The following is a 26,582-nucleotide window of genomic DNA, read 5'->3' on the forward strand; positions in this document are numbered from 1 at the left end:
CTTCTCCTACGATTCTAAGTGTGCATCTTTATTATCTCTTGTGTTCTTCGACTTGACACCCTTGTAAGCAGTCTTCATTTGCCCTGCTGTCAAGTAGACGGTCGGTGGACGCCCCGTCTCGAGCCCGCTGTCCACAGCGTCACTGTCCACAGAAGTGAACTGAACTATTCTGAGAGGGTGGCTAAACTTTCAAGCTTCTGGAACGATTGAGCTCTTCCACCTCGCGTGCGTCGTTGATAGGGCAGCGCACCTGCCCGCGCCGGAAGTGGGCCCGGAAGCGGCGACAAAAGAGAACCGGAAACGTGGATGCATTGTGCCGACGAGCGAGCGCTCACATGGCGCCGCCTCTGCGTGAGAGCCAGTGCACACGGCGACCGCGAAGGGAGATGCCTCATCGAGCGGAGAGGACGTCTCAGACCGACAGGTAGGGCATTTGACGAAGGTCTCCTTCTCGGCTCTCATGTTGTGTGCGTATACGTTAGAGGAAAAGTGCTGCAGGTCACAGCGATTTCGCCGTTTTTTGGGCCAGTTGGTACTTCATACTGGTATGGGTTGCGCTTTCTAAGACAAGGACACGGCGAGGCAAACAGAATGTTAGTTGCTAGAGCACTGCCGCTTGTTTTTTTGTGTGCCACACTGATAGCGCAACCCATGCAGGCCAGTACACAACAATTCCTTCGACTCATTTACCCATTTACTATTAAAGCAGCATCATTCCACATTAAAGACAAGCATCTTGTCTCTGATTGCTTGCGGGTTCCTTAAGCGCCGATCTGCTGTGGGGGAATAGCCAAGAAGCCAGCATTGTTGGTTGAACGAAGGGAGGGGTGTAACCAAAGAATAATCTATTAGTTTAGAGCAGAATTACGAAAAAGACGATGCATGTCAAGTAGTACTTAAATTACTCTGATTGTTTGATACTAGAGAAAGAGAAGTGCTGTTCAGATCAATAATCTGTGACTGCATCTTTGACGTACACAAGTTCTTCTTTCTGTATGGTATAATAATTCATGCTATGGAATGAAATTTCACTAAAATATGGTGCTTCACGTGCCAAAACTATGCTTTGAGTATGAGACACGCCATAGTGAGGGACTACGGATTAATGTTGACCAGTTGGGGTTCTTTAACGTGCACCCAACGCACGCTATACGGGCGTTTTTGCATTGCACTCGCACGAAAACGCGGCCGCCGAGGCCGGGATTGGCCATGACGCCACCCCGGCAGGTTATGGAATGCCATATACATGCACAGTAGTTATCAGTCTCAGACACCTCATGTCTAAGTAGACTACGCTTGATTAGTTCCAATGTATATGTTTGCAGCTATTTGGCCAAGGACTTATAATAATTTTGTTTTATTTGAGGTGGTCCACTCAACCTTCTATAATTTAAAGATTTGTTAAGAAAATCTTGGCGCACGCTTTTTTTTTATCTTCTTTTGTGCGTTATACTTGTGAGGGTGACTTGTGGTTAGTGTAAAACGTTTTGGAAATTTGAGTGCAAGTGTCATGTTTTCTTTTTCCGTCATAAAGCAGAGCAACCGATGTCGAGCACCTACCGACCCGACGTGCCGGCAGTATGACTCTTGAGCCTTTAAATACAAAGTTCCTTTACACCGATGCGCTCATTCCAACAGCCGTTTCGGGTGGCCATGGTCGCCGCCGGTGTCCGCAGCAGCTATCGCCGGGAGTCGGAAAAAAAAAATAGTCCCAGTCACCGCCGGGATTGAACCCTCAGCGTGGGAGTCAGCTACTCTACCACTGAGCCACGCCAGCTTCTTTGTTACATGGGAAGATACTATTCAACAAATAAGAAAAACAAAGCGCTACAGAAAGTTAAGGCGACTGAAGACACATTCAAAAGTCAGGCAAGTACGTGCAAGCGTCCAATAAAGGCATCCAGTCCGGCGCTGTTTCTTGTGCAGCATACTCACTACGAACGTAGGCAACAGATTCCTGAAAAAATCACCGAGTGCTTCGCGGTGGTTCAGCATGCCTGTCACACATTTTACTGCGCAAAAGGCTGTGTAGGCCAAGTAATATGAACATGTTGTGGGTCAAATGCATCCCTACAATCTGCAAAACAGTAATCAATCGTTTCAGCATGTGGACACAGGCGGCAGTTAGTTTACCACAGCAATAAACAGCCCCTTTTTACTAGCTAGGTGTTGGGAGGAAGGGTTGCCGAATGTAACTTAAAGTCATCCCTGCAGGAATGATAATTCGACGGACACGCTTAAGTACGTCTAGGTAATGACATTCCAAATAAGGCGCACGATAATACGGAACAGGAAACAATGCGTCTATGAGTGCAGTGGCAATTTGTTTTGCGGGAGGCAGTGAAAATATAGTTACGTTGCAGAAGTCACATACAAAAATACAAATTACCTATCTAGTAAGTCAAGCTGGTTAGGTGGCTGTTTTCGGCCGTCCTATTTCAAAGAGAATGCCATTAAATCAGCATCAGCATCATTACCATCGTATGCCATTTAACATGCGCGCCGCATGTTATACGTCGATACGTCCAAACTTTGCATTGCAGTTGCATTATACTCCACAAGGTGTCCCGACATGTACCAGTTGCATGCTGCCTGTAGCTAGATGTAGTAGGCTAGGTGACGATTTGCCACCATCCCGTTTCGAAGGCGATGCCATCATTATCATCACCATCATTAACAGCAACGTAACGTGCCACGGATAAAGCGATGCAACATGTGCGCCACGTAGTCTGTATACCTGTGTCTTCGGTACACGTTATGGCGCCTCCTCGTAAGGTACGAACCTGAAGAAACGATTCGTAGAGCTGCGTGCGCGGTTGCAACCGGGCAACATCGGGCTCAGCAGACCGCTGTGCAGAGAGCAGCCGCAGCTCGCCGACGACGCCGGGCGGACAGATCGTTCTCGTGAAATACGCCGCGAAGACCTGTAGTGCGTGGTGCAGAAATTGGAGCTCCTATGTAGCCGCTCCTCCGGCTTTCGCTGTGACTGTGCTGCATGTGGCGCGCAGGCCTAGGACATTTTTGGAATTCATTGTTTGTGTAAAACACCGTTTGCGCGGTTGTTGATGAAGCAGTTGCCATGTTAAAGATTTGTTGCTTTTCAGTGTTCCGGCGACCAATTATTGAACTTGGAGGCCAAAACTTTTTCAACAGCTTCTTACGCCAAAGTGAAATCATGCAGTGCAACCTGCAAGTTTTGAGCAAACTGCTTTTCCCCTGCAAATTTCAGCGCTGCTTTGTCAGACTCTCGGCTGTGAATCGGCACTGAGCTGTTCTACGCGAAAGTCGATGTGGCTTAGTCATTGCGACGTTATTTGTCAGTGACGCTCTCTTGACGCTATCCACCAAACAGCTGATACTTGATGCATCGTCTATGCGCGTGTGCATCATTGTCATATACACCTATGTTGCGCCATCGGTGCAGCATAAGGGCATAGAAGTGCCACACCAAGAAACGCCATTTTGTCAAGGGCAACTCTTACGCGATACACAGTTTCATCCCTGTCGGCAACAGTATTACTCGTATCCTAAACACGCGAACAGTGACACTGTTCTCAGTTTCTGCGAAGCGCGAATCTCGCACTAACTGCTTAGCGCTGTTATTGAGTGATAGCGCAGACATTCTTTAGGTGTATACACACTGCGAACCTACGCAGCATATTCTCGAAAGAACAACCGAGTATTCTACGGTGCATCAGCATGCATGTCAGTGGCTATGCAGGTCAAGTAACAAACGTTTACGTATGGTCGATCACAGATAATCTTCAAAAGTAGGAAATAAATTCCGTAATAGTGCGATATTCAAATATCCACAAGAAGACGGCATCCCAACAATCTGCAAAACTGTGATCAACTCTTTTAGCACGCGGATACAAACGAAATTTTTTCGACCGCGGCGTGAAATATCCCCTTTTCAAAGCTACGAGCCCTGGTTCGGACATCTGGATCACGTGATTTCTCATCGAGGTGCTCGTGAAGGGGAACCGTTTAGTGGAGCAGAAATATATTTGCGGGAAGTAGTAATTATATAATTCAGACTAAAGCGAGTCTTTAGAAACTCCCCCAAAAATTCAACAGTATTCTAGAATTCCCAAGAGGCCGTTGATGTATTTCTCACACGAAACGACACAGCCATAGGCGCCGACTAAAGGGGGGGGGAGGGTGGAGGGGCCAAAGCCCCCTACAGAGTTTTTCGGGTGGGGGGGGTGGCTGAGCTCCACCGGGCGATGCCGAAGCCCCCCCCCCCCCCCCCCCCCTCACCTAAAGTGCCATTACCAGAGCCTTGTCACCCACATCATTTGCGGTTTGTCTTTACTTTCCTAGACCTTTTCACTTGAAATTTTACTGGGGCTAATAGCTTACAGCATCACTGTTGACGCGGACGTGCATGGCTTTTAAAGCCTGTTTCACATGATGCGATTTTCGTCGCACCGGAAGTGCGATTTCCGTCGTTTGCGATGAAAATCGCAGTCGCAGTGCCGACCCCCCGATTTTCGGCTGCGACCAACCGGTTGGTCGCACAGTCGCACCGTCGCACCGATCGCTGCGATTTTCCGTCGAAATTGCGCGGAGAGCTGTCAACGGAGCTATTTCGCCGGTTTGTTTTGGAAAATGGCTTCTGGCACGACAAGTGCAATGCGCGGAGACGTGGATTGTCGAATTCGGTACGTACGCGAAGGGAGAATAAAAAACTTGTACCGCATATTCGATTCTCCCATTTATGTACATTTGTCGACACGGTACGCAGCAAATAAAGTGCATTTTCACGTTTGCTTCGTACGCCTTTGTGAGTTGTCAGTGCTAGGAGGTGTTCGATCCCCAGCAGACGACGAGGTCGTCACAATTTTCTTTTGTTGAGTAGCATGCAAAAATCGCGCCTACGGAGCAGCTTGAATTATTTCAACCTCGGTAAGGGCAAATGACAAGACAGCAAAGTACCCGAAGTTTCAACGTTGCGCTGAACGCGGTACCGTTCAGTTGCATTTTCTTGTCGGTTTTCAAGCATGAATTTCCCGATGCATCTTGAAAGCTTATCTTGCCTCTTATTAAATTTGACAGAGCAAAAGTGTAAGCTGTCGTAATGAATTTGCTACGATAGCATTAAATCCGTGGCTTGAATAAAATATTACATGCGCGTTAAGTTGCACCTCTTCTCTGGAGAATTTTTTTTCCTTGCACAGAAACCAATAAACATTGACTATGTTGCGGACTTTGTATCCTTACTGCATCTGTATGAACACTTGCTCTGCAAGTAATTAACTGTACAGCTAGTAGATTAAGTAAATTGCTTGCTATAGTGGCACAGTGACAACGTACCCTCCTGCACAATCATGTAGAACTCGTGCAACAATGCGAAAACCAGGCAAACGGCCTGTTCTTGTGGGGATAAAACAGTATAAAACGACACGCTGAAGAAAAGTAAATCAAAACTGTGCAGTGAAGTCAGCCAGTAGAAGCAGTTCTTGCACGTTCACAGCTGATCAAGTGTGCAGAAACATTCATGCCTTACATGTTTCTAGTAAGTTTCTAATAAGTTTGTGATCACATATATTGGTGTGTAAACCCATGTAACGATATCCGCTGCGATTACTATCTTTATAAGTAATGAACTACCATGCTACTTGCAAGAACATATATCACCCGAGGATTTTAGAACAAATTTCTGCATTTCAACTATACACAACATGTGGTTTATTCAATAAAAGACCACAAACTGGGCTTGTTTGCAGTGACAAACTTATTCCAAACTTTACTTACACACAGGCAAGAAAAAAAATTATAGACAGACATATCGTTAGACGAGGGGTTGATTTGCCAGCCATGGAAGTCGTATTTTGATGGGAGTCATAGGTGAAAAAAAAAAAAAGCTCTTGCACTTAGATTTAGTTCATCACCTTTCACTGAACCCTTACACTTCAAAATACTATTGCATAGGGGGGCATGCTTATGCACCAATAGAAAGCAAAGGGCAGAATTGTAAAACAACCATCTTTCGTGATAATTCGAGTGTGTAAATATTCATTGGATCAATATGTATTGTTCAACAGCACTGCACAAATAAGCACGATCAGGTATAGCAAGTAGGAAGCTGGTTCTACAGATGTATAAATGTCAATGCATGAATGCTCATGCTACGTCGCACACATAGCACAAAGAAAACCTTTTTCAAGAGTTGTCCCTTCTGGCAGATATGAGTGGGCCATAAGCAGCAGAAACTTTATTGCAGGACATTGTGTAATACCGCTTATGAAGGAATGAAGAGAGTGAAGAGGCTTTTAACAGCAGTACCTCATGCTACTCTAATAAGAACGATGAGCAAAAACATTTCTGGTAGAGCACTTAAACAGTAAATTTCTGAAAGACAGAAAATTCCAGGTGAGAGTTGGAGGTACATTTGGCCCACACACACCAACAACGCGGGCATACTACAAGAAACACTACAGCCTATGGTGTATTACAGTCTGTGGGAAAGCTATCTTATACAGAAATCAAGAATGATGCAACAAGCCCTCAACAACACTGCAGACTTTCTTGGCCAGTCTGGCCTCTCGCTTTCTGATAAGTCAGCTCATATCGACGGCGGAAAAAAAAAAAGACTAGAATCAAGAACTGCCCCAGATTACACATTGTGATCCACATAGCTGGACAAATATGCCTGCAAGTCAACATCTACAAATCCTCAGCTAGTGTAAGCCCATGACGGCAGAGCCAGCACGTGGGTGAAACAATTATGCAATGCCTGGACGCAACTTCCACACCTGGTGAAAAGAATAATCTCGAAATAATGGGGGTGTACGAGTGGATACTATGGAAAATCATAGATGCTGTGCTTGTGTCCAAGGTATAGTACGGTATGAATTACCAGCAGCACACAAAAAAGACAACTGATCGAATACAGGCATCAGGTAGTAATAATAGGTCTTTCCAACTTTACCATGCTTGAAGACCTCTATGAGAAAGAGCTAACGAACAAGCACCTAGACAGAGTAGAGTTGCAGCCTGCAGCAAAATTCTTTGTCTCAAGAGCTCAGAACCTCGTCCCAACATACTATGCCAACTAGCATATGAGATGCAAAGATGACTACCGCTCCCTTCAGAAACACAACCTCGGGAGTACCTGAACTTGAAACACAACAGGCCCATATCGTGAAATATGGGGGCAAAAATTAGGCCAGGAGACTATATGCAACTGCCAAACACACAGAGGAGGTTGCTAATCATGAAGATGCAAGCAAACATAAGGCACATATAGTACACTGATCTGGCAATAGCAGTGTAACAGTAGAATGACACTACATAAAACTAAACCCCATATAAGTGAGTACCACTCCAGGTCTTCCTACACCTGTAAAAACTGAAATGAAAGCATTCAAAGCAGCACTTGTAGTGCAGATTACACCCTGTACAACACCCTGCATGGATTCACCAGAAACTGTCTGGGCCAGCACATCATACAAGATTGTCAGGAAAATCAGGAGATTGACACGCGACTTGCGAGCACATGTCCAGAAATTAAATTACAGGATACATAGCCATGCAGATATTCCAGGACACAAGCGGGCTTATAAGCCCGACATAATAACTGAAAACTAGATGAGTTTGTGTGTATTCATTATTAACTAAAGCGCAACAGATTTCCCCAGAAAAAGAAATACATCTTTGAAGGATAGATAAAAATTGGTGCTTGATGCAGCCAAACATAAATAAAAATGCTACAGAAAGAAAATAGAGAAAAATTCCAAGTGCAGGAAAAAATCATTACAAATGCCAATCCTGCATGCCAGCACCTTTCAAGAAACACTGTTGTTATTCCAATAGACAGACTGACAGCTTGCTGATGCAAGCACATTCTTCCAGTTCCATGCCATTGGGAAAAAATGAGTTTCCTGGAAGGTAGCCACATGCACACTTGGTGATCACAATGTTCTTTTTCCCTGGACTTCTATATCTATATGTATTTTCTCCCTTTCCTGCTTTTATGTTTGGTTTCATCAAGCGCTAGTCTTTATCAGGTTTTATTGCTGTACTACTTTGTGGTAACCTTTATAGATCACTGCATTTTCACAATAAACCTTTTAATTAGAAGTTAACGTACCCTGTTCTTACTGCTTCACACTGTACAGTCTTGCTACAATGGCCAAATAAAAGATTTTATAAGGTATCATGAGGGCCATTAAAGTGACTTGTTGCAGTCTAAAAAAAATATGAATAGCCTGGCTGCAAATGGCACCAGAGAACACATAGGACGAACAAGAAAACCGAGATGATCTAACAACCAAAAGTTTAATGTACACACCGAGTGAATGCTCGCTGACAAGCAATAGACTGAACATACACGAAAAGGAGAAGCAAAAATTCATGTGCGTTTCCTGACAGGAAATGCATCCATTTCTAACGGAGGCCGTGCTGACAAGATTAACCCAGCATTTTTAGATCTACAGCTTCCGTAATTTCTCTAGGCAGCCGATCTGCACAGAATGCTAGCTTCTTCCTCTACAATGCACGCTCAGATGTGGAGAGTGCATTGTAGAGGAAGAAGCTAGCATTCTGTGGAGATCGGCTGCCCAGAGAAATCATGGAAGCTGTAGATGCAAAGACACTGGGAGAATCTTGTGTCAGCATGGCCGCTGTTACACTTTCAGAGATGGTCGAGTTTCCTGTTGGGATCAGTATGGACACACATCAGATCTTGCTTCTGCTTTTTGTGTAAATTCGATTTATTGCTTGTCAACCAGCATTTACTCGGCATGTTCAATAAACTTTCATTTGTTTATACACCTCATGATTGTCTTGGTCTCTAGCAGAAAGGTGTTCATTCTTTTTACAGTGAAGCTGTATATGCCTAGGCGAAACACTCGTGGTCCGATCCCAAAAACCCTACTGTAGGGGTATGAGCCATTGTTTAAGGGGGTGTAAGCCATTGCATTCGCCTTGCATGATGGACAGAGAAATTTCATGTTGGGTAGACATAAAAATGCTTATGCATTTCAAACATACATTTATCTGCGTATTATTGCAGGGAAGGGACACAGAGGGGGATGGGGTTAAGACAAGATCATGATGTCATTATTATCTCGCAGCAAAGGTGTGGTGGGCCATTGGCTAGACCGATAGTGACGTCGTTTCTCTCTAGCAGCAGAGCGCGCGTGCACCAGTCTCTCTCTGACTTCCCAATAGGTTCGAAAATGTGTCCCTGTATTTAATTAAATGAAATGTGCAGCCCCGGTGTGTCACTTGGTAACTACAGTGCATACCTGAGTCATAAACATTATGATTAACGCATTACAAAACGCAAGTGTGTAACATAATTCAGAAAGACTTTGATGGGCCCGCTGGATTAACACAACGAACCACTCATTGCACTTTCCATGATGGCAAAGTGCAATGTGTGGCATTCCAAATAAACAATGTGATAAACCCAAGCCAAACATGTGCATAACCTCATTAAGAAACACAGACATAACCAATAATATAGAAAGACCTGAATAAACCATTGGAATTAACCCAGTGATAAACACCGGGGCCGCACATTTCAGCTTCGCTGGTTTACAGTCTGTACAGGGTGCATGGGCAGTAACTTTTTCTGTTATTGATTGTTAAGTATTGTATAATGTTGTGCCAGTAAAACACGTTGGGCTAGTTGGTGCAATGTATTGGTACTGCTCTTATTGCTGTTTTTTGTCTTAATGTTTTGCCCTTCTTCCTTTTGTAACAACTTTTTTATTCCCCCTTGTATAATACTCCAACCTTGCAGCCTGCGAGGTATATAAATAAATAAATAAGTACATAAGCACGTCATTCATTCATCTGCATACACCTCACACCATTCCTTGCTCAACAAACGTCACTGTGTTGATGTCTCGCAGCGTGCATGTACATTAACTGCCGTTTGCATTTCGGTATGGTTTGTGAACAGTGTAATGCATAAAGGTTACATGACATTAAGGTTGTGACCTATGCGGTGCATAAGCAAACCTTGCAAAAGATGACATGTTGGATGTTGAAAATAAGACAAATTGTATATATTGCAGTTACTTTAACAGCATTTAATTGACCACTTGACAAAAACTTCACTTCGCATAGATTTCAACACGTACACTGCATCTGCAGGTTTTTTTTTTTTTTGCTTATTAATGTGGTCGTTACTGCATGGCCACATTGCAGATTTGAAAACAAAGTTAAATAAATTTGTTTGTTGCAATATAACAATATGTGTAGATCACTGCGATTGTAACACCAGAACTTGATACAAACATGCACACTATAGGATGCCGACAAATGCTCAGGACAAACTCTAGAATGTTTGCATTCTGATACTTATGAAAGTGAACGGTTTCATTCCATGGCTGTCAATGAGAGGGAGAGAGAAAACTTAAATGTGTTCGTGGAACAAAAACGCATTGATAAGCTTAGAGATATAGTAATTGCTTAACACTCTCGAAATGAATAATTATAGCTTGCTATCGACATTGAATCAGCCTTTCGACAGCAAGAAAAGGAATCAGTTTTTCCAGCTCTGAACATTGAATTGCAGGAAGTGCAAGCAGGCATAAAATTCTGCCACTATAATCTGTTTAGGAATATTAAATTGGAATAAACATTGAGACTTGCATTTGTACTTTCTCTGGCTGAGCAACCTAGTTTGAAATGACTCCCATAAGCATGTCGTAACAATGTTGATCTAATACATGTTAAATGCATGACTAGCTTAAGAAATCTGGATGATTGCTATAAATTACAGCGAAGGAACTATAATGTTTTATAACATTAATAATATAATAATAATATTTATTTCCACAAGATAGGCTAACCATGAGCGGCGTGCGAGGCTGAGCAGAAAGCCGAAAAATTCTACGGCAAGTGCGCCTACCGTCGGCCTAGGATCCTGCATTATGAATAGCGCGTATTGATATGGTCTTCTTGTTAGAAGTTCCGAGTATACTACCAGCGCGAGACACAAAGTGGACGAGAAGCGTGTCTTTTATAATGCTGTGTTACAACGTACAGGTTTCTACAAAAGTGACGGTAACTGCTCGAAACATTTGATGCGTCGGCTTTTGCGCCTTTAGAAATGTTTAGAGAGGGCTCCCATATATATATTCGCAGCGCAAGCACGGCGATGGATGAACCAGGCTAGCGCTAAGGTTGAATTTCACAACACAATTTTCATTCCACGTCCAGTAATCACACAGATCATTTGAGGCTTCGTTCAGGGGCACACGCGGGCTTTCGGGTTGGTGCTTCTTGTTGCTTTTGGCGCAAGAATATGGCTAGGAGCAGGCACCACATAAGCGCAATTACGGGCAATATACACGCATCATTTCTCCAGGAGCTGACGCCGAGCACGGGTAGCGCGAGGATCTTGTTGGGCTGACACGAGAACTTCGTGGCAGCCGAATTCCGAATACTGCATAAGCGGTGAGGGTAGCTATATGAACTTGTCGATAGGTCATCTTGTAGATTGTTGTAGCGCAGGCAGAACGAAACGGTCATAGAAGGTAGATAAGACAACACACAGCGCTGAACCACCTGCGAACAGCTGTTTACGTGCGCGATGTCGCACTGAACTACAGAAACCGCCGTCGCGCATTCCAAAACAAATCTTAACTAACGTTTTTAAATTAGTAAACGTACATATTATTTGCTTCTTATCAAGAGAAGTCAATAATATTATAGTGTCAACGTTTTATTCACTACAATAAAAGAATTATGCAGCGTGTGCCACGAAACCTGGCAGTCAGCAACCCTGGGCGTCGCACCAGTCGCATTGTTGAAATCGCAATCATGTGAAATGAGCCCTCTAAAAATCGCATTGCGACGTGTGCGACAGCACCGATTTTCGTCGTTGCAGTCGCAGCATGTGAAGCAGCCTTAATTCATACTTTCGCCTTACTTCTGCAAATCCGGACAGTAGGATGACAAGCGCATTAGAAGCATCAGCGACGGCTGCCTTATATGTGTTTTCTCACTTCAACGTTGTTTTAAATTTCCGCTGTAACCACCATGCGTATATACAATATATTTAAATATACACACAGGACAAAGTTAATATATTTCTGAAAGGGATGGAGGTAGCCAATTAAAAATTATTTCTCAAAGTATGGACAGCCTATGCCTAGAGAATGAATATGTTGCTGTATGTTCAACACGTTTCAAATTGCTTTGCGAGCTTTTTTGACCACAAAAAAAAAAAAAGCCTATAGACTTCAGTGGTCCCTTCGGCAGTCTTTTATCAATGGCGTGTTAAATGCACGTGAATGTTGTATGTCTCAGTACTGCTTCTCTTTGCAGTAAGCAATGCTAACGACTCATAAAAAATACATTTCTAATAATTTACAACATTTATTAGGGATGCAAACATTGTCACTTGCACGCAAAGGTCATAAATATATACGGGGTGTCCCGATTACCTACCATGTACCAAGATTTAAAAGAAGAGCCATGCGTTGCTTGCAGAAAGCGTAGTGCATATTGTTTACAGTGCAGTGCACTAGCAGCCAGTAATTTTGTCGTTACTAAGATTTAATTAGGTAATTTAATAATTTTCTAACTCGAGACATATTATCCTAATTATCAAAGTGTCAATGAGGTATTTAAAGACACAGCCAAGATATATCTAACTGCGGCATTTTTAGCGACGTACTAACTGCGTACAAAATTTTTCCAACTGATAAATCCCCATCGTCATCTTCAGCCTGTTTTGTGTCCAGTGCAGGACGGAGGCCTCTCCCTGCGATCTCCAATTACCCCTGTCCGGCGCCAACCGATTTCAACTAGCGCCCGCGCATTTCCTTTTTTATCGCTCCACCTAGTCTTCTGTCGTCCTCGATTGCGTTTTCCTTCTCTTGGTACCCATTCCGTAACCCTAATGGTCCAACAGTTATCCAACCGGCGTATTACATGACCTGCCCAGCTCCAGTTTTTTCTCTTGATGTCAATTAGACTATCGTCTATGTTGTTTGCTTTCTGATCCAAACCGCTCTCTTTCTGTCTCTTAACGTTATGCCTAGCAATCTTCGTTCCATCGCTTTTTGCGGCGTCCTTAACTTGTTCTCAAGCTTATTTGACAGTCTCCAAGTCTCTGCCTCATATGTCAGCACTGGTAGAATGCACTGATTGTACACCTTCCTTTTCAATGATAATGGTAAGCTACCAGTCAGGAGCTGACAATGTCTGTCGTATGCGATCCAACTCATTTTTATTCTTCTATGAATTTCTTTCTCATGATGATCAGGGTTCCCTGTGATTAATTGACCTAGGTAAACGTACTCCTTCACAGACTCTAGAGGCTGACTGGCGATACTGAACTCTTGTTCCTTTGCCCGGCTGTTGATCACTATCTTCAACCCCACTCTCACCTCTCTCCGTTAATGTCCTCAATCATTTGTTGCAATTCGTCTGCAGTGTTGCTGAATAGAACAATGTCATCGGCAAACCGAAGGTTGCTGATACATTCGCCGTCGATCCTTACTCCTAAGCCTTCCCAGTTTAATAGCTTGAATACTTATTCCATGCATGCAGTAAATAGCCTTGGAGAGATTGTGTCTCCCTGTCTGACCCCTTTGTTTATAGGTATCTGCCTGCTTTTCTAGTGTAGAAATAAGGTAGCTGTGGAACCTCTGTATATATTTTCCAAGGTGTTTACGTAAGAGGTCTGTACTCCTTGCATCTATGACTGCTGGTATCTCTACTAAATAAAATGCCTTTTCGTAATTATGAAAGCCGTATAGAGAGGTTTATTGTACTCTGCGGATTACTCGATAACCTGATTAATTACATGGATGTGATCCATTGTAGAATATTCCTTCCTCAAGCCAGCCTGTTCCCTTTGTTGACTAAAGTCCAGTGTTGCGCGTATTCTGTTGGAGATTATTTTGGTAAATATTTTATATTATACTAGGAGTAAGCTAATGGGCCTGTAATTTTTCAATTCTTTAACGTGTGCCTTTTTGTGGATCAGAATAATGTTTGCATGCCTCCAGTTTTCTCGGACCCTTGCAGTCGATAGACACTTCGTATAAAAAGCCGTCAGTTTTCCAAGCATTATGTCTCCTCCATCTTTGATTAAATCGACTATTATTCCATCTTCTCCTGCCGCTCTTTCTCATTTCATGTCTTGCAAGGCCCTTCTGACCTCATGGCTAGTTATAAGAGGAGTTTGTGTATCCTCTTCATTACTGTTTCTTATTGAGGTATCCTCACTCCCGTGGGTACTGTGCAGGTCAGTATAGACCGTTTCATCGGGCGAGGAGGATAGGGCGCGCGGAGAGCCTTTCCTCCTCTCTGGCTTGGGCGATCCGGCGCGGTGCTGCTTGAAAGTATTGCTGTCGCGTGCTGCGGAACGATTTCGAGATGTTTTAGATCTTACTTTGTGAAATTTACGCCATGTTCGTTCATTCTAGGTCGTCAGGGAAGCCTTTCGGTGCATTGTTAACTACTGTAGGCAGAAATATGTCTTGGGTGCGCAAAAATGTGACGTGCATAATCAGCCGCGGTGTACGCGCATTATCAGTCGCGGTGCGTGTATGTGTTGTTTACTATTTTGCTTATATTGATTTTAAATCAACAAATAAAACCGGCGTCTCTGTATTACCAGCATTAAATGGTAAATCAGCTCACTGTCTCATCGATTGGCGTAGGGAGTAAAACAAAACATATAGAGCACATGCTCGTGCACAGCCAACCTAAGGCAACCCCGAAACATCTGAGCGGCAGGCGCTATGAAATATTTGTAATATACTGGCATCGTTCTCACGCATTTCAAGTCTAGTATGCTTGAAATTACCATGTGCCTACGCTAGCCTTGCTGCACGAGGCCCAGGGCGCTGCTCAACACAGCGATCACTGCGGTTGGTGAGCCACCACGATACATGTATAAGCTGTGTGCTTCGGCATTGCCTTTTTGGCCTGTATACAGCCATAATATATGAGAGGGTTTGCATTAAAAGAATGCGATGGCTATTTTTGAGCGCAAAATTTCCGTAATACGTGTGAGTGCGTCGTAGAGAACCAAACGAACACAACCGAAAAAAAATTCGGTTATCATCCCCTTTCTCTCAAAAGCAAGAGAAAACGGGCTAACGCCGCACAACATTAATAAATATATAACCGCTGATGCCGTATGCTTGGACCATGCTCTATATAGAACAAAGATATCTGTAATCCAGCACCTACTACTGCTTAGGACGCTCGCGCAGTTCGTAAACGGTCGCTTTGCTGGACGAGCTTAATTCAGACTGTAAGGTATGCTGCTATTACTAGCCAAAACTATTTTATTCATGGGTGGAAACCTCATCCGTCCAACCAAGTAGTCACGCAATGTAACCTGCAGCGAACAGTTTTAACGCTCGTCAAAGTATAACAGCACAGCTCCTATCATAGCAGAACGGTACCCACACTGTTACGATCGTCGCGCATGTTTCAAGGCTCCTAAACCGCAGCTTAGAAATAGACGATAATACTGCAATGAGGTCACATTAGTGATTGGAACATTCAGAAATACACAATTGATCTCCGAGGCTGATTCTAGGCTCAAATATGCGCGCGCACATCGCGCTGCGTGTCCCGTCCACCTCGACGCCAGCAGAAATTCCGGCCATGACGCCTTAAACCACTCCAGCACGTCTCACAGAACCGCTTACTACGTAGAAGACGCACGTCATGCTCAGCAGACCGCGTGACCGCGAAAACAAACGCCAGAACCTACCGCCGAGCGTATACCTGCCATGCAAAAGACCGCTTTCACCCAAGCCAGTATGGCGCTGCTCATAGGCGGCGCCACTGCGTTCACAATATGGCGGCGCCTACGAAAAAACGGTCTATAGAATTCTTCCGCTGCTTTTACTATATCTTCGACATTGCTGATGATATTACCCTGCTTATCTCTCAGTGCATACATCTTGGTTTGTTCTATGCCAAGTTTCTTTCTCACTGATTTCAGGCTGCGTCCATTTTTTACGGCTTCTTCAGTCTTTCTCACTTTATAATTTCTAATATCACTTATTTTCGCTTTGTTGATCAGTTTTGACAGTTGCGCGAATTCTATCTTTTCTCTTGAGTTGGACACTTTCATTCTTTGTCGTTTATTTATTAGGTCCTTTGATACTTGGGAGAGCTTGCCTACTGGTTGCCTTGGTGCCTTGCCTACCATTTCAATGGCTGCCTCTGAAGCCAGCCTAGTTACGGTTTCATTCATTACCTCTAAGTCATCATCATCTCTCTGTTCTAAGGCTGCATATTTGTTTGCAAGCACCAGCCTAAATATGTCTGCTTTTACCCTTACTGCCTCTAAGTTGAACTGTTTTTTCTTGATCAATTTTACTCTTTCTGTGTTCAAATTGAGATGAATCCCAGCCCTCACCAACCTATGATCACTTCACTTTACCCTACCTATCACTTCTACATCTTGCACTATGCTGGGATCAGCAGAAAGTACGAAGTCAACACATTTCTTGTTTCACCATTAGGGCTGTTCCAGGTCCACTTTCTGTTGCTACGCTTCCTGAAAAAGGTGTTCACTATTTGGAGCTTATTCCTTTCTGCGAATTCTACCAGCACCTCTCATCTAGCGTTTCCAGAATCGACGCCGTAGTTACGAATTGCTTGTTCACCAGCCGGCTTTTCCCCCACTTTTCAATTGAAGTCGCCCATTACTACAGTGTACTGAGTTCGCACTTTTGTCATCGCTAATTCAACATCTTCATAAAACTGATCTACTTCCTCATCATAGTGACTAGATGTTGTAACGTAGGCTTGTACTACCTTTAATCTATACCTCTTATTAAGTTTGATTACGACTACAGCTACTCTCTCATTATTGCTGTATAATTCGTCAATGCTGCCGACTATGTCCGTATGGATTAGGAATCCTACCCCTTATTGCTTCTTATCTAGGAGACCTCTATAGCAGAGGACACATGTTTGTTATTCAGCAATGTATAAAACTCACCGGCTCTTCTGAACTCGCTAAGGCCGATAATATCTCAAGCAATGTCTGATAGTTCCTCGAAGAGTCTTGCTAAGCTACCCTCACTCGAGGGGGTTCGGGTGCTAAACGTTGCTAGGGCCAGTTTCCATTGGCGGCCTGTCAGGATCCAGAGATTCTTGGCACCCTCTGCTGCGCTACAGGTCTGACCGCCGCCTTGGTCAGGTGCTCCGCAGCTGCTAGGGACTGAGGGCCATTGGGTGATTCCTGTTCTATTCAATTCCTATTCTAGTGAGGGAGTATCTTGAAGTTTAGTGCGCCTTCATAATTTGGTTGTACCTGGATTAGTACAGCCCCACTCGCTCTCTGCATCTTTTGCCGGTGACAGGCATCACTCCAAGCCTGCAGATGTTGTGCACTGGAGGAGGGGAATTTCAAGCTCACCATCGTCAAAAAAACCCTTATAGAGGGATTCGAACTTTCGGTTATGGCAACCGAGCATTCGACATAGCTCAGTCAGATAATCCCATAGGCGGCAAGGCTACCTTATCGCTGACAAGTACAGCTCAGAGGGCCATAAATGCCTTGTTGCGAAACGCAGGCCACTTACAGGTCTCGTCGCCAGAAAAAACGGAGCCGCGAGACACCCAACAAAGCCTTTTAATGGCGAGAGACGAACAGAAAAGGTATCATGATGATGATGAAGGTGCGCGCACTTCTTGGCGCCAGGCGCGGAGGCAGCAGCCCGCGATCCATTCTTTTTCTTCGTCGTTTGCTAATCTCCGACATCCACCGGGGCCTCAAAGCTTGTGACATGCGTAGTTCTAGACAATGTAGCTTCTGCACTGGCCTCTTGAAGGCTTCGCCTCCCTGTAATCGGATTAAACAGAATGTCGACTATTATGATGTCGCCGACCTTTATATTTCTTGAGTGATGCGTGGGTGAGCGATCAGCCGATGATAGTCGCAGCAAATTCATGTTTCCATCGCTTCCAGAAGTCATTCCTCATTCTTTTGTCGATGTTGAAAGTGTCGCTGATAGTGGTTACGATTGTGGCTGGTTACTAGGCCTGACAATGTCTTTCCTTCTGGTAACGTCGTAAGTTGCTGTCCCACTAGGAAATGCGCTGGCGTGAGGGCTACGGCTCGTCTGCCTGATTATCAGAATACGTTAGAGGCCGTGAATTGAGCACCGCTTCAACCTCAGGAATAATAGTGGAAATTTATTCTGCGCACAGACAACTGCGACCTAAAACTTTGCGGAGTGTCATTTTTACGGTTCCGACCAACCGTTCCCACCAGCCTCCCCACTATGGGGCTGCTTCGATGATGAACTTCCACTGAATTCTTTGGTTCACAATGTCAGCCTGAAAGTTGTCTTGCCGTAGTACTTTCTATATTTTTTGTAGCTCCCGCGATGTTCTGTTAAAGGTTAAGGCATTGTCGGAGTAAATGGTACTTGGGAGTCCTCATCTTGCAATAAAACGCCGGAATGCCAACAGGAACGCAGGGGAAGACATATCCGAGACCAGTTCCAAATGCAATGCTCGTGTTACTGCACATGTGAAAAATACGATGTACATTTTCCTGTTGGAGCTCTCGGATGACTTCACATGCAATGGTCCGGCAAAATCAAGTCCTGTAGTGTTGAAAGGTTTTGTCCTTTCGACCCGGCAGACTTGAAGCGGCGGGTACAGCGTCACAGTGGGTTTTGTACGAAAACGGATGCATATCAGGCATCGATTGATTGCTTTCTTTGCCGCTTGTCGTGGTCTTGAGACCCAGAATCGTTCGCTGTGTATCATCGCAGTTTCTATTCCATGTATGACTCGACGATGGACATCCGCAAATACCAGCTCGGTGAAACGATGTCAACTTGGAAGTAGCAATGGATGATTCACGTCTTGGCTGTCTGTGAGGCTCTGTAGTCTTCCACCGACGCGTAGAAGCCCGTTCTCGTCGAGAAATGGGTGTAATTGTGCTACCCATGAATTACTGGGCGGACCTTGCCTTTCCAGCAGCCAACTTCTCTCCTCAGGAAACGGTTCAGTTTGAACTTGCCGGATCCAATATCCCTCAGCGGCCAATATTTCTTCAGCAGGGATAACTCCCACTTTTTTAATCTTGCACTTAACGTTGGAGACAAAGCGCTGCACCCATGCTGTGACACGGAGAAGCTTGTGCAGTGAATTGATCTTCGTGGCGTCTAGCAGTGGGGTTAACTGCACTGCGTTTCCTGTAGAGTGAAGCGTCATTGGTTTTGTCGCTGTTATCCCTAGGATGTCGTTGATTTGGGACAGTGAATGTTTCACAGCTGGCCATTTTCTGAGTCCTTACTCAGCCAAGCTGGTCCTTGCCACCAGTCTACCTCGGTTGCCGGTGCGTCTAAGGAAACACCTCGGGTCAGCATATCAGCAGGATCGGTTTGTCCTGGACAATGTCACCAGCTACACTCCGAAGTAACAGACAGAATTTATGTGACTCAGTTCTTCACAAAGACGTCTAAAGTCGAAGGCGCTCGCTGTAACCAGCCAAGCTCTATGCCTGCGTCACTCCAAAGAAAACATTGCGCTCTTGGCATTAAATCTCCGCAGGTTTCCACTATATATTTTAACAGTCTGCTTCCTGTTAACACCCACATTAGCTCTAGTCTCGGCAAGGATAGAGCTTTCAGTGGGGCTATCCTTGACTTGGCTACAATCAGTGTGCTAGCCATGCTCCCATTCACATCTTCTACACGAAGGTATGCACAAGCTCCGTGCGCTTTCGTGCTTGCGTCGACGAAAACATGTAGCTAAAGGTCACGCGGTTCTACCACTCCGCTCATGAGGTGACGGAGAACGTTGACTTTGGGCAAATGGATCAACTCGTTTCTCTAGTCGTGCCATTTTGCCGCAATGTGATCAGGAAGATCTTCGTCCCAGCCGACCTTCGAAACCAATAACTGATGAAGCAGCATTTTCCCTCGCACTACGTATGATGCGAGAAATCCTAATGGGTCGTAGGCCCTCGACACTGTCTGGAGGACAAAACGCTTAGTGTCCTTTGCCTTCTCCAAGAAAGTAAAAATTTCTCTGCGTTGTAGAAGAAGGCGTCTGTTGCTTTCGACCAACCCATCCCTAGCACCCTCTCTTGATGTCCAGCCTTCTCATAGGCTAGAGGGGTAAGAGCATCATTGGAGTCGAACAGTCGCCTACACCTTGAGCTCCATTTTCTTAAAGGCATGCCAGTATCATCCATCAGCTCTTTCGCGCACTTGTAAAGAGTCGCCGCTGCTTCTAAGTCATTCGCTCCGAATATGAGGTCATCGACGTAGAAGGATTTCAGAAGTAGCTGTGCTACGGCCCTTTTCTCGGGATGAACTTATGTCTTCAAGTGATGCTGTATAGTAGCTGTAAGCATGAATGAACTCGCGCTAAATCCAAAGGATACTCTGGTCATACATCAAACCTCTACTGCTTCTTCCTTGAAAGGAACAGCAGGACTTTTGCCAAACCACAGCAATCTGAACAGGTCATGGTCCTCTTTTCATATCTCCACTTGCAGGAACGCCTTCTCGATGCCTGCTGTAATGGGCACTAGGTACCATCTGAAGCGAAGGAGAACCTGCAGTAAGTCCGAATTTAGGTTCGGGCAAGTTTCGAGGCAACTGCTCAGAGATCTCTCTCCTTTGGCGTGAGATGACGCATCAAAAACCACGCGGGGCTTGGTTGTGAGTCCTCACGAATAACCTCCCTGTGTGGCATGTAGTACGCTGGGCCATCTATCGATTCCTTGTCAAGTACACCTTCATCATGGCCGGAAACAATGTACTGACAAATCGCCGTATCGTATCTCTCAAGCTAATTCTTCGGGCTTCGAGATGCGCTTAACCAGATTTCGTAAACGATTGAGTGCGACGCTGTAGTTGTCTTGTAGCAGCTCAATATCCGGTTCTTTACACGGCACAGCTACTTAGTACCACTTTCCAATCTTTGCAATTTTGCGTTGGAAAACAGCCAATGTGTCTGCGTGCCCATGAGTTGCTTCCTTTGGCACTATTCCCATAGCATCCAACGTCCAAAAGGACTCCAGTGTGCTTTGGTCTAATCCTTTAGTCTCTCCAGCTTGCACTCGCAGGACGCAGATCATCACTTCGAATGTTCCGTTTATGAAGCTCGTTTTCGAGACAGGACCTTGTAGTGTCCAGTCGAGAGTGGTCTTGACCGCGACCAATCCTTGCACTTCCATGCTGCGTGTGATGTCGCCATTCAGTATGTTCCACAGTTGATCAGGTCCTATGAGCAGGCTAAGATGCCTTTCTCGCCACACCCTCGAGGCACAGTTTGATCGTCCGCCAGCCGGTAACATTGCTCGCGCAATTAGGCTGCGAAGGAGCATTCCATAGCCGTGGTAGGGATGTCGTGGCAAATTACTGGCATGGCTATCGCTTCAATGATGTGCTCGCTGTGATCAAATTGACTACGTAGACGAACTTCGACGACATTGCAATTTCTCACACGAGAAGGAGCGTCTGACGCAAACGTGTTCACCGCTAGGCATGTCTATCTAATGATGTTTAGTCCCAACAGCGCCACCAGGTCCTCCTTAATGAACGTGCGTTTACTGCCTCCGTCGAAGATGCCTCTCATATAAGGCATCTCGTTGAAACCGACGATCCAAGAACGAAAAGTTTGTAAATTAATGGCCTCGTCAAGTTGACAGCTTGTAACGGCAGTCGACCGCGGATTTCATTGGCTTGGTAGCATCAGATACGACGTTATGTTACTTCTCGCCCCTTGTCGCTCGAAAAACTGGGTCGCACATCGTTGAAGCATGCCTCCCTTTGCATTCCACGCACAGCAACTTCCGCCGGCACTCGTTTGGGCGGTGGCCCTTTATAGTACATCGGTAGCACCCTATAGCTTGAGCCAGCCTGTTCTTTTTCTCTTATATGGTCTAGGTAGCCCTGCATGCCTCGGTTGCATGTCTTGTAGATTTGCAAAAGAAACATTCGTTGCGCATTTGTTTCGGTTCTTCCGATGTATACAGGACTGATGACGATGGCACATTCTTTCTGTGGGACCCGCCGCCTCTGAAGGAGGATGCTGATGGAGCACACTGTTCTCTTGTTTCGAGCTCTATCTGTGTATATCGCAAGAGCTGCTCGAGTTTCTTGCAAGACGTTGTGGTTGCCTCCCCTGAAGCAGAGGATGCCGTGCCTTGTGCGTCATCCTGGAGACGGCTTTGGCGGTGGAACGCCACGGCGATTTCGTGTGGCAGGGATTGAATCATAACGTCGTAGAGCATCGCCGCAAAACTGCTAGTTGGAATTGCTAGGATGTTGAGGCCACGCACATTCAGCTGTAATCCGTCGTACAGCCCGCGCAACTGCCTTGTTTCCGATGGAGACGTCACGGGCTGCAGTTCGCGGAGCGCTCTGAAAAGATGCTGTACAATCCGGCTCCTGTCCCCGAACCTCTGCTTTAGCAGCTGGATGGCAGTCTCATAACACGCTTCAGTCGTTGACAGTAAGGCAATGGCAGTTGCTGCTTCCCCTAGCGGGTAGTTGCAGAGGAAATGAAATTGCGCAGAGTTGTATTCGCGTGGACCGCGCCGTTGAATTGCTCCCAAAACGACGTCCATTGACACTCGTCCCCATGGAAGAGTTTGATGGTCAGCGTTGGGAGACGCGGTCCGAAGCTCTGTGACACAAATGTCGGTGGGGCAGGTGGCGTATTGAGCGTCGTCGAGGGAGGAGTCTGCACCGTGCTTACGACGCTTAGACCTGCGAGCTGACCCCGGAGGCGTGTCAGGGTCTCAAGCGTCTGGCCGTCATAATACGCTGGAGACTCGTGCTCTCTTTCAAGATAATTTTTTTTAATAATAATAATGTTTATTTCTCTCTTTCCACAGAATACAGAATGAGAGCGGACGTACGGGTAAAAACCGCATGCAGCGGCTTGAAAAAAACCCCATTACGCCCCACATGACAGTATGACGAGAAACAGCTTAATCATGACAAACGCAGAGAATACTAGAAATATTGGAGTACATTGCAAAATTTGTGAACGTACAAGGGAAAAAATACAGTAGGGATCAGTAAGAAAATATACGTACAAAATTGACAACAGCCTTAGTGCATTTGTTAACATTGAATGATGTAAGAAACAATAGCGCGACATACAAAAACAGAATGAAACACCATACATTAGTGCAGGAGCGGCAAAACACTAAATTTATTTTTCGATATTTCTTCCAGTGAGATGTTATTACGTTCAAGTGTGTTAAGCTAACAGGGAAGTTTATAGGCGCTTGATTGAAAACGGTACACAGTCCGACAAAACGGTGTAGACCAAGCGGTGCAACGGCGTACATTGTACATGGGCACATGGCTTTGAAGGTTGAATAGTGTCAACATATCTGCGTTGTTTGTTCTAATAGCATTCTTGTACATAAGAATTAATCTGAAGGCATAAAGATTAGGCACTTGAATGATGTTAAACTCGGAATAATAGCTTTCTGTGTGGGCATACCATGGTATGTTAGCAATTAATCTTATCGCACGTTTCTGAGTAACAATAATCTTGGATAAATTATGCTTCGTACTTGTGCCCCAGACAGTGTGGCAATAGTTAAGTATTGGAACTGAGAAAGCGTTGTAGATTAATAGTTTAATTCTTGTTGATAGCACATACCGTTGACGACATAGCACCCCATTCACTTTATTCATTTTTGATCTTATGTTATTAATTTGGGCATCCCAATTAAGCGATTCCGAGAAGGTTACTCCCAGACATTTGATAGTACGCACGATTTCAATATAGTTGTTCCCAAACCTAAGCATAACATCTTTTACAACTTTGTTTTTCGCTCGAAATACTATGGCTTTAGTTTTGCTTGTGTTCACCTTTAGGTAATTTTCCTGCGACCACTGACACATGTATTGCAAAAACTCATTACCTCTAGAGGATAAGTCATTTTCTCTACTACCCGTAATGAGCACCGTAAGGTCATCAGCGTAGGCAGTAAGGTTCACCGGTAGCTTAGTGTAAAATATATCATTTAAGTAAACTAAAAACAACAAAGGGCCTAAGATGCTGCCTTGCGGCACGCCCGATTTTATGTATTGGCTATCAGACAGAGCATCATTGTGCGCTACAATTTGTTTACGATGTTGAAGGTAAGACCGTATCAGAAAACTAGGAATCCCTCTTATACCGTAGTGGTTTAGTTCGTTTACTAACAAGTCATGATTGATTAAATCAAAGGCTTTCGAAAAGTCAATATAAATTCTGAGGACAAGGAGCTTGTCTTCAAAAGCATTTATGATGAGTTCCTTTTGCTTGAGCAGTGCCAACTCAGTGGATCTTTTTGGTCTGAACCCGAACTGACCATTCGACAAAACGGAATGCTTATCTAAAAAAGTAGTTATTCTCGTGTGAATAATTTTTTCTATGCCCTTAGAAATTACCGGTAGAATAGAAATTGGCCTATAATTTGACAATTCAGAGGTATCGCCGCCTTTGTGTATCACGATAACTTTTGCAATCTGCATCTGTTTAGGAAATACTCCACTACTGAGATAAAGGTTGAATATGTGGGTTAATATTGGGGCTAACAAATCAATTACATACTTTAGAGGTTTTATTTGAAAACCGTTAATATCTAAAGCCCTACTGTTTTTAAGATTTCTGAATACAGAAATTATTTCATTTTCGGTTGTAGGGGACATAAACATCGACATCGAGACTCCTGGTGCTTGGTGAATTGACGTGTTTGTTGAATTAATAGGAGAGCTTGCTGTATTTGTGATATTCACAAAGAAATCATTAAAAGCATTTGAGAGATCCTGCCCTGTCAGCACAGCACCATCGCGCATAATGCAGTTTGGACCACTGTTGTAGCGACGTCCAAGCAGTTTACCTAGTTGATGCCATCGATGCTGAGGGTTCATGCTAGAATTATCTGAGAACGAATAGCTGAAGTATTCGTACTTGGCTTGACGTAGTTCTTTGTTCAAGTTATTGCGATATTTCTTATATTGAGACAATTTCACAGGATCCTTGGATTTAATGAATTGCGCATATAGTTTCGTTCTTCTTTCTATTTTTTTCAATAAGGCATTCGTAATCCATGGTTTCTTCGATTTTCGTTTGCGACAGCATTTTAAAGGAAAGCAGTTTTGATATATTTGGTTTAACACAATCATTAGTGCATCGTACGCAACATCTGCGTCAGGTAGCGACAATATATGGGAAAAGTTGGCTGTACATATTTCATTACGAAAGGTGTCGAGGGATTTTGAATCAATGCAGCTATAATAAGACACCGGTGATTTAGAAGCATGTTTGGGGTTGGTATTAGCAATAAAGGAAAATACTGGAAAATGATCACTGATGTCAGTTATCAAAGTTCCGGAAGTTATAGTGCTTTTATCTTTGTTAGTGATAATTAAATGTAAAGTAGTTGAAGTGGAACAAGTTACGCGCGTTGGTACAGTAATTACATTCACAAGAGCGTAAGAATCAAATAAAGAAGCAAATTCTGTCTGCTCTGGTGACGCGGTTCGCATATCAATATTCATATCACCGGAAAGGTATAGCACGTGCTCATTTATAGACACATAATCAAAAAGTGCTTCTAACGATGAAAAAAAATTTTCAAGTTTTCCGTCTGGAGGGCGGTAGACAACACAAAATATATTTTTGTCGCTCTGAACGGTTAACACTTCACAGTCCGAAGTGCAGAACGTGAATTTCTCAAGTATTGTTGCAGGAAGCGAATTCACAATTTGCAGGGATACACCACCACCTCTTCGATCGAGTTTCCCTGTTATTAGCAAAGTGAGTATAATTGTCTAACACAAAGTATGTTGAATCATCGTGGTACCAGGTTTCAGTAAACATTATTGCATGGAACGAAAAATTAAGGGAAGTAAACAGGCTATGTATTTCATCAGTCTTGTTGCACACAGAACGACAGTTCATATGAAAAACAGCAACGCTATTTTCACAGTAAACGCTATTTAGATCTGCGATAGAAGGAAGTTCGAGGCATCTTATGGGGGAATCCATGTTTTTAGCTTATTTTATTCAAATCATTCGAGCTAGTGATCCTTAGTCTGGCACTGTTTTCAGATTTGCGGGCATAAATATGCCCATCACGCACCCAAACAAACTTCCAGTTTGTTTCACGCTTTTTGGCAATGGCCTGCGCAAGGAGGCGCTTCCGTTCAGGACACAGGTGCTCATTGACGTAAATGGGAACAGATTCAGAAAACCCTAGTTCATTAGCCGTTAGGCGCTTTCGTCTTCCTTTCTCCAGCACAACATTTCGTTTCCTTCGGAGTGCAAACTGGACAATAATGCTCTTTCCAGTTTGGCTTCCTGGTATTGAAACCCGGTGGCACACGTCAATATCAGACGGTGATATGGGCTCCCCAATACAGCCACCTAGCTTCATCATGATTTCCGTCAGTTTTTCATTAGCATTGACTGGTATTCCTTTTATTTCTATATTGGCGTTTCGCAAGTACTGTTCGCAGTCCACGATTCGAGACTCGTTAGATTTCGCTTGACTTTCTATTTGATCACAACGTGACTTTAGGTTGTCATTTTCAGTGCGCAAGCGTTTATTTTTTTCTAGAACTGCTTTCAGATTAGTTACCATCTCATCA

The 26,582-nt window shown here is 44.3% G+C and overlaps 1 protein-coding gene across 2 annotated transcripts in view; it reads left to right on the plus strand.

The window, feature by feature from the left end:
- The first annotated feature begins 373 nt into the window (after positions 1–373).
- LOC126535907 (CD9 antigen-like) overlaps positions 374–26,582 on the plus strand; it is a 200,529-nt gene continuing 174,320 nt past the window's right edge. For both annotated transcript variants that reach the window (XR_008613553.1, XM_055073314.1), the window contains exon 1: positions 374–424. Coding sequence is in view for 1 of the 2 variants with exons in the window: in XM_055073314.1 (XP_054929289.1) it covers positions 387–424 (38 nt within the window). In the remaining variant the exon portion in view is untranslated. The remainder of the gene's footprint in view (positions 425–26,582) is intronic.

This window comes from Dermacentor andersoni, chromosome 4, assembly GCF_023375885.2.
Source record: "Dermacentor andersoni chromosome 4, qqDerAnde1_hic_scaffold, whole genome shotgun sequence".
NCBI classification, from domain to species: Eukaryota; Metazoa; Arthropoda; class Arachnida; order Ixodida; family Ixodidae; genus Dermacentor; species Dermacentor andersoni.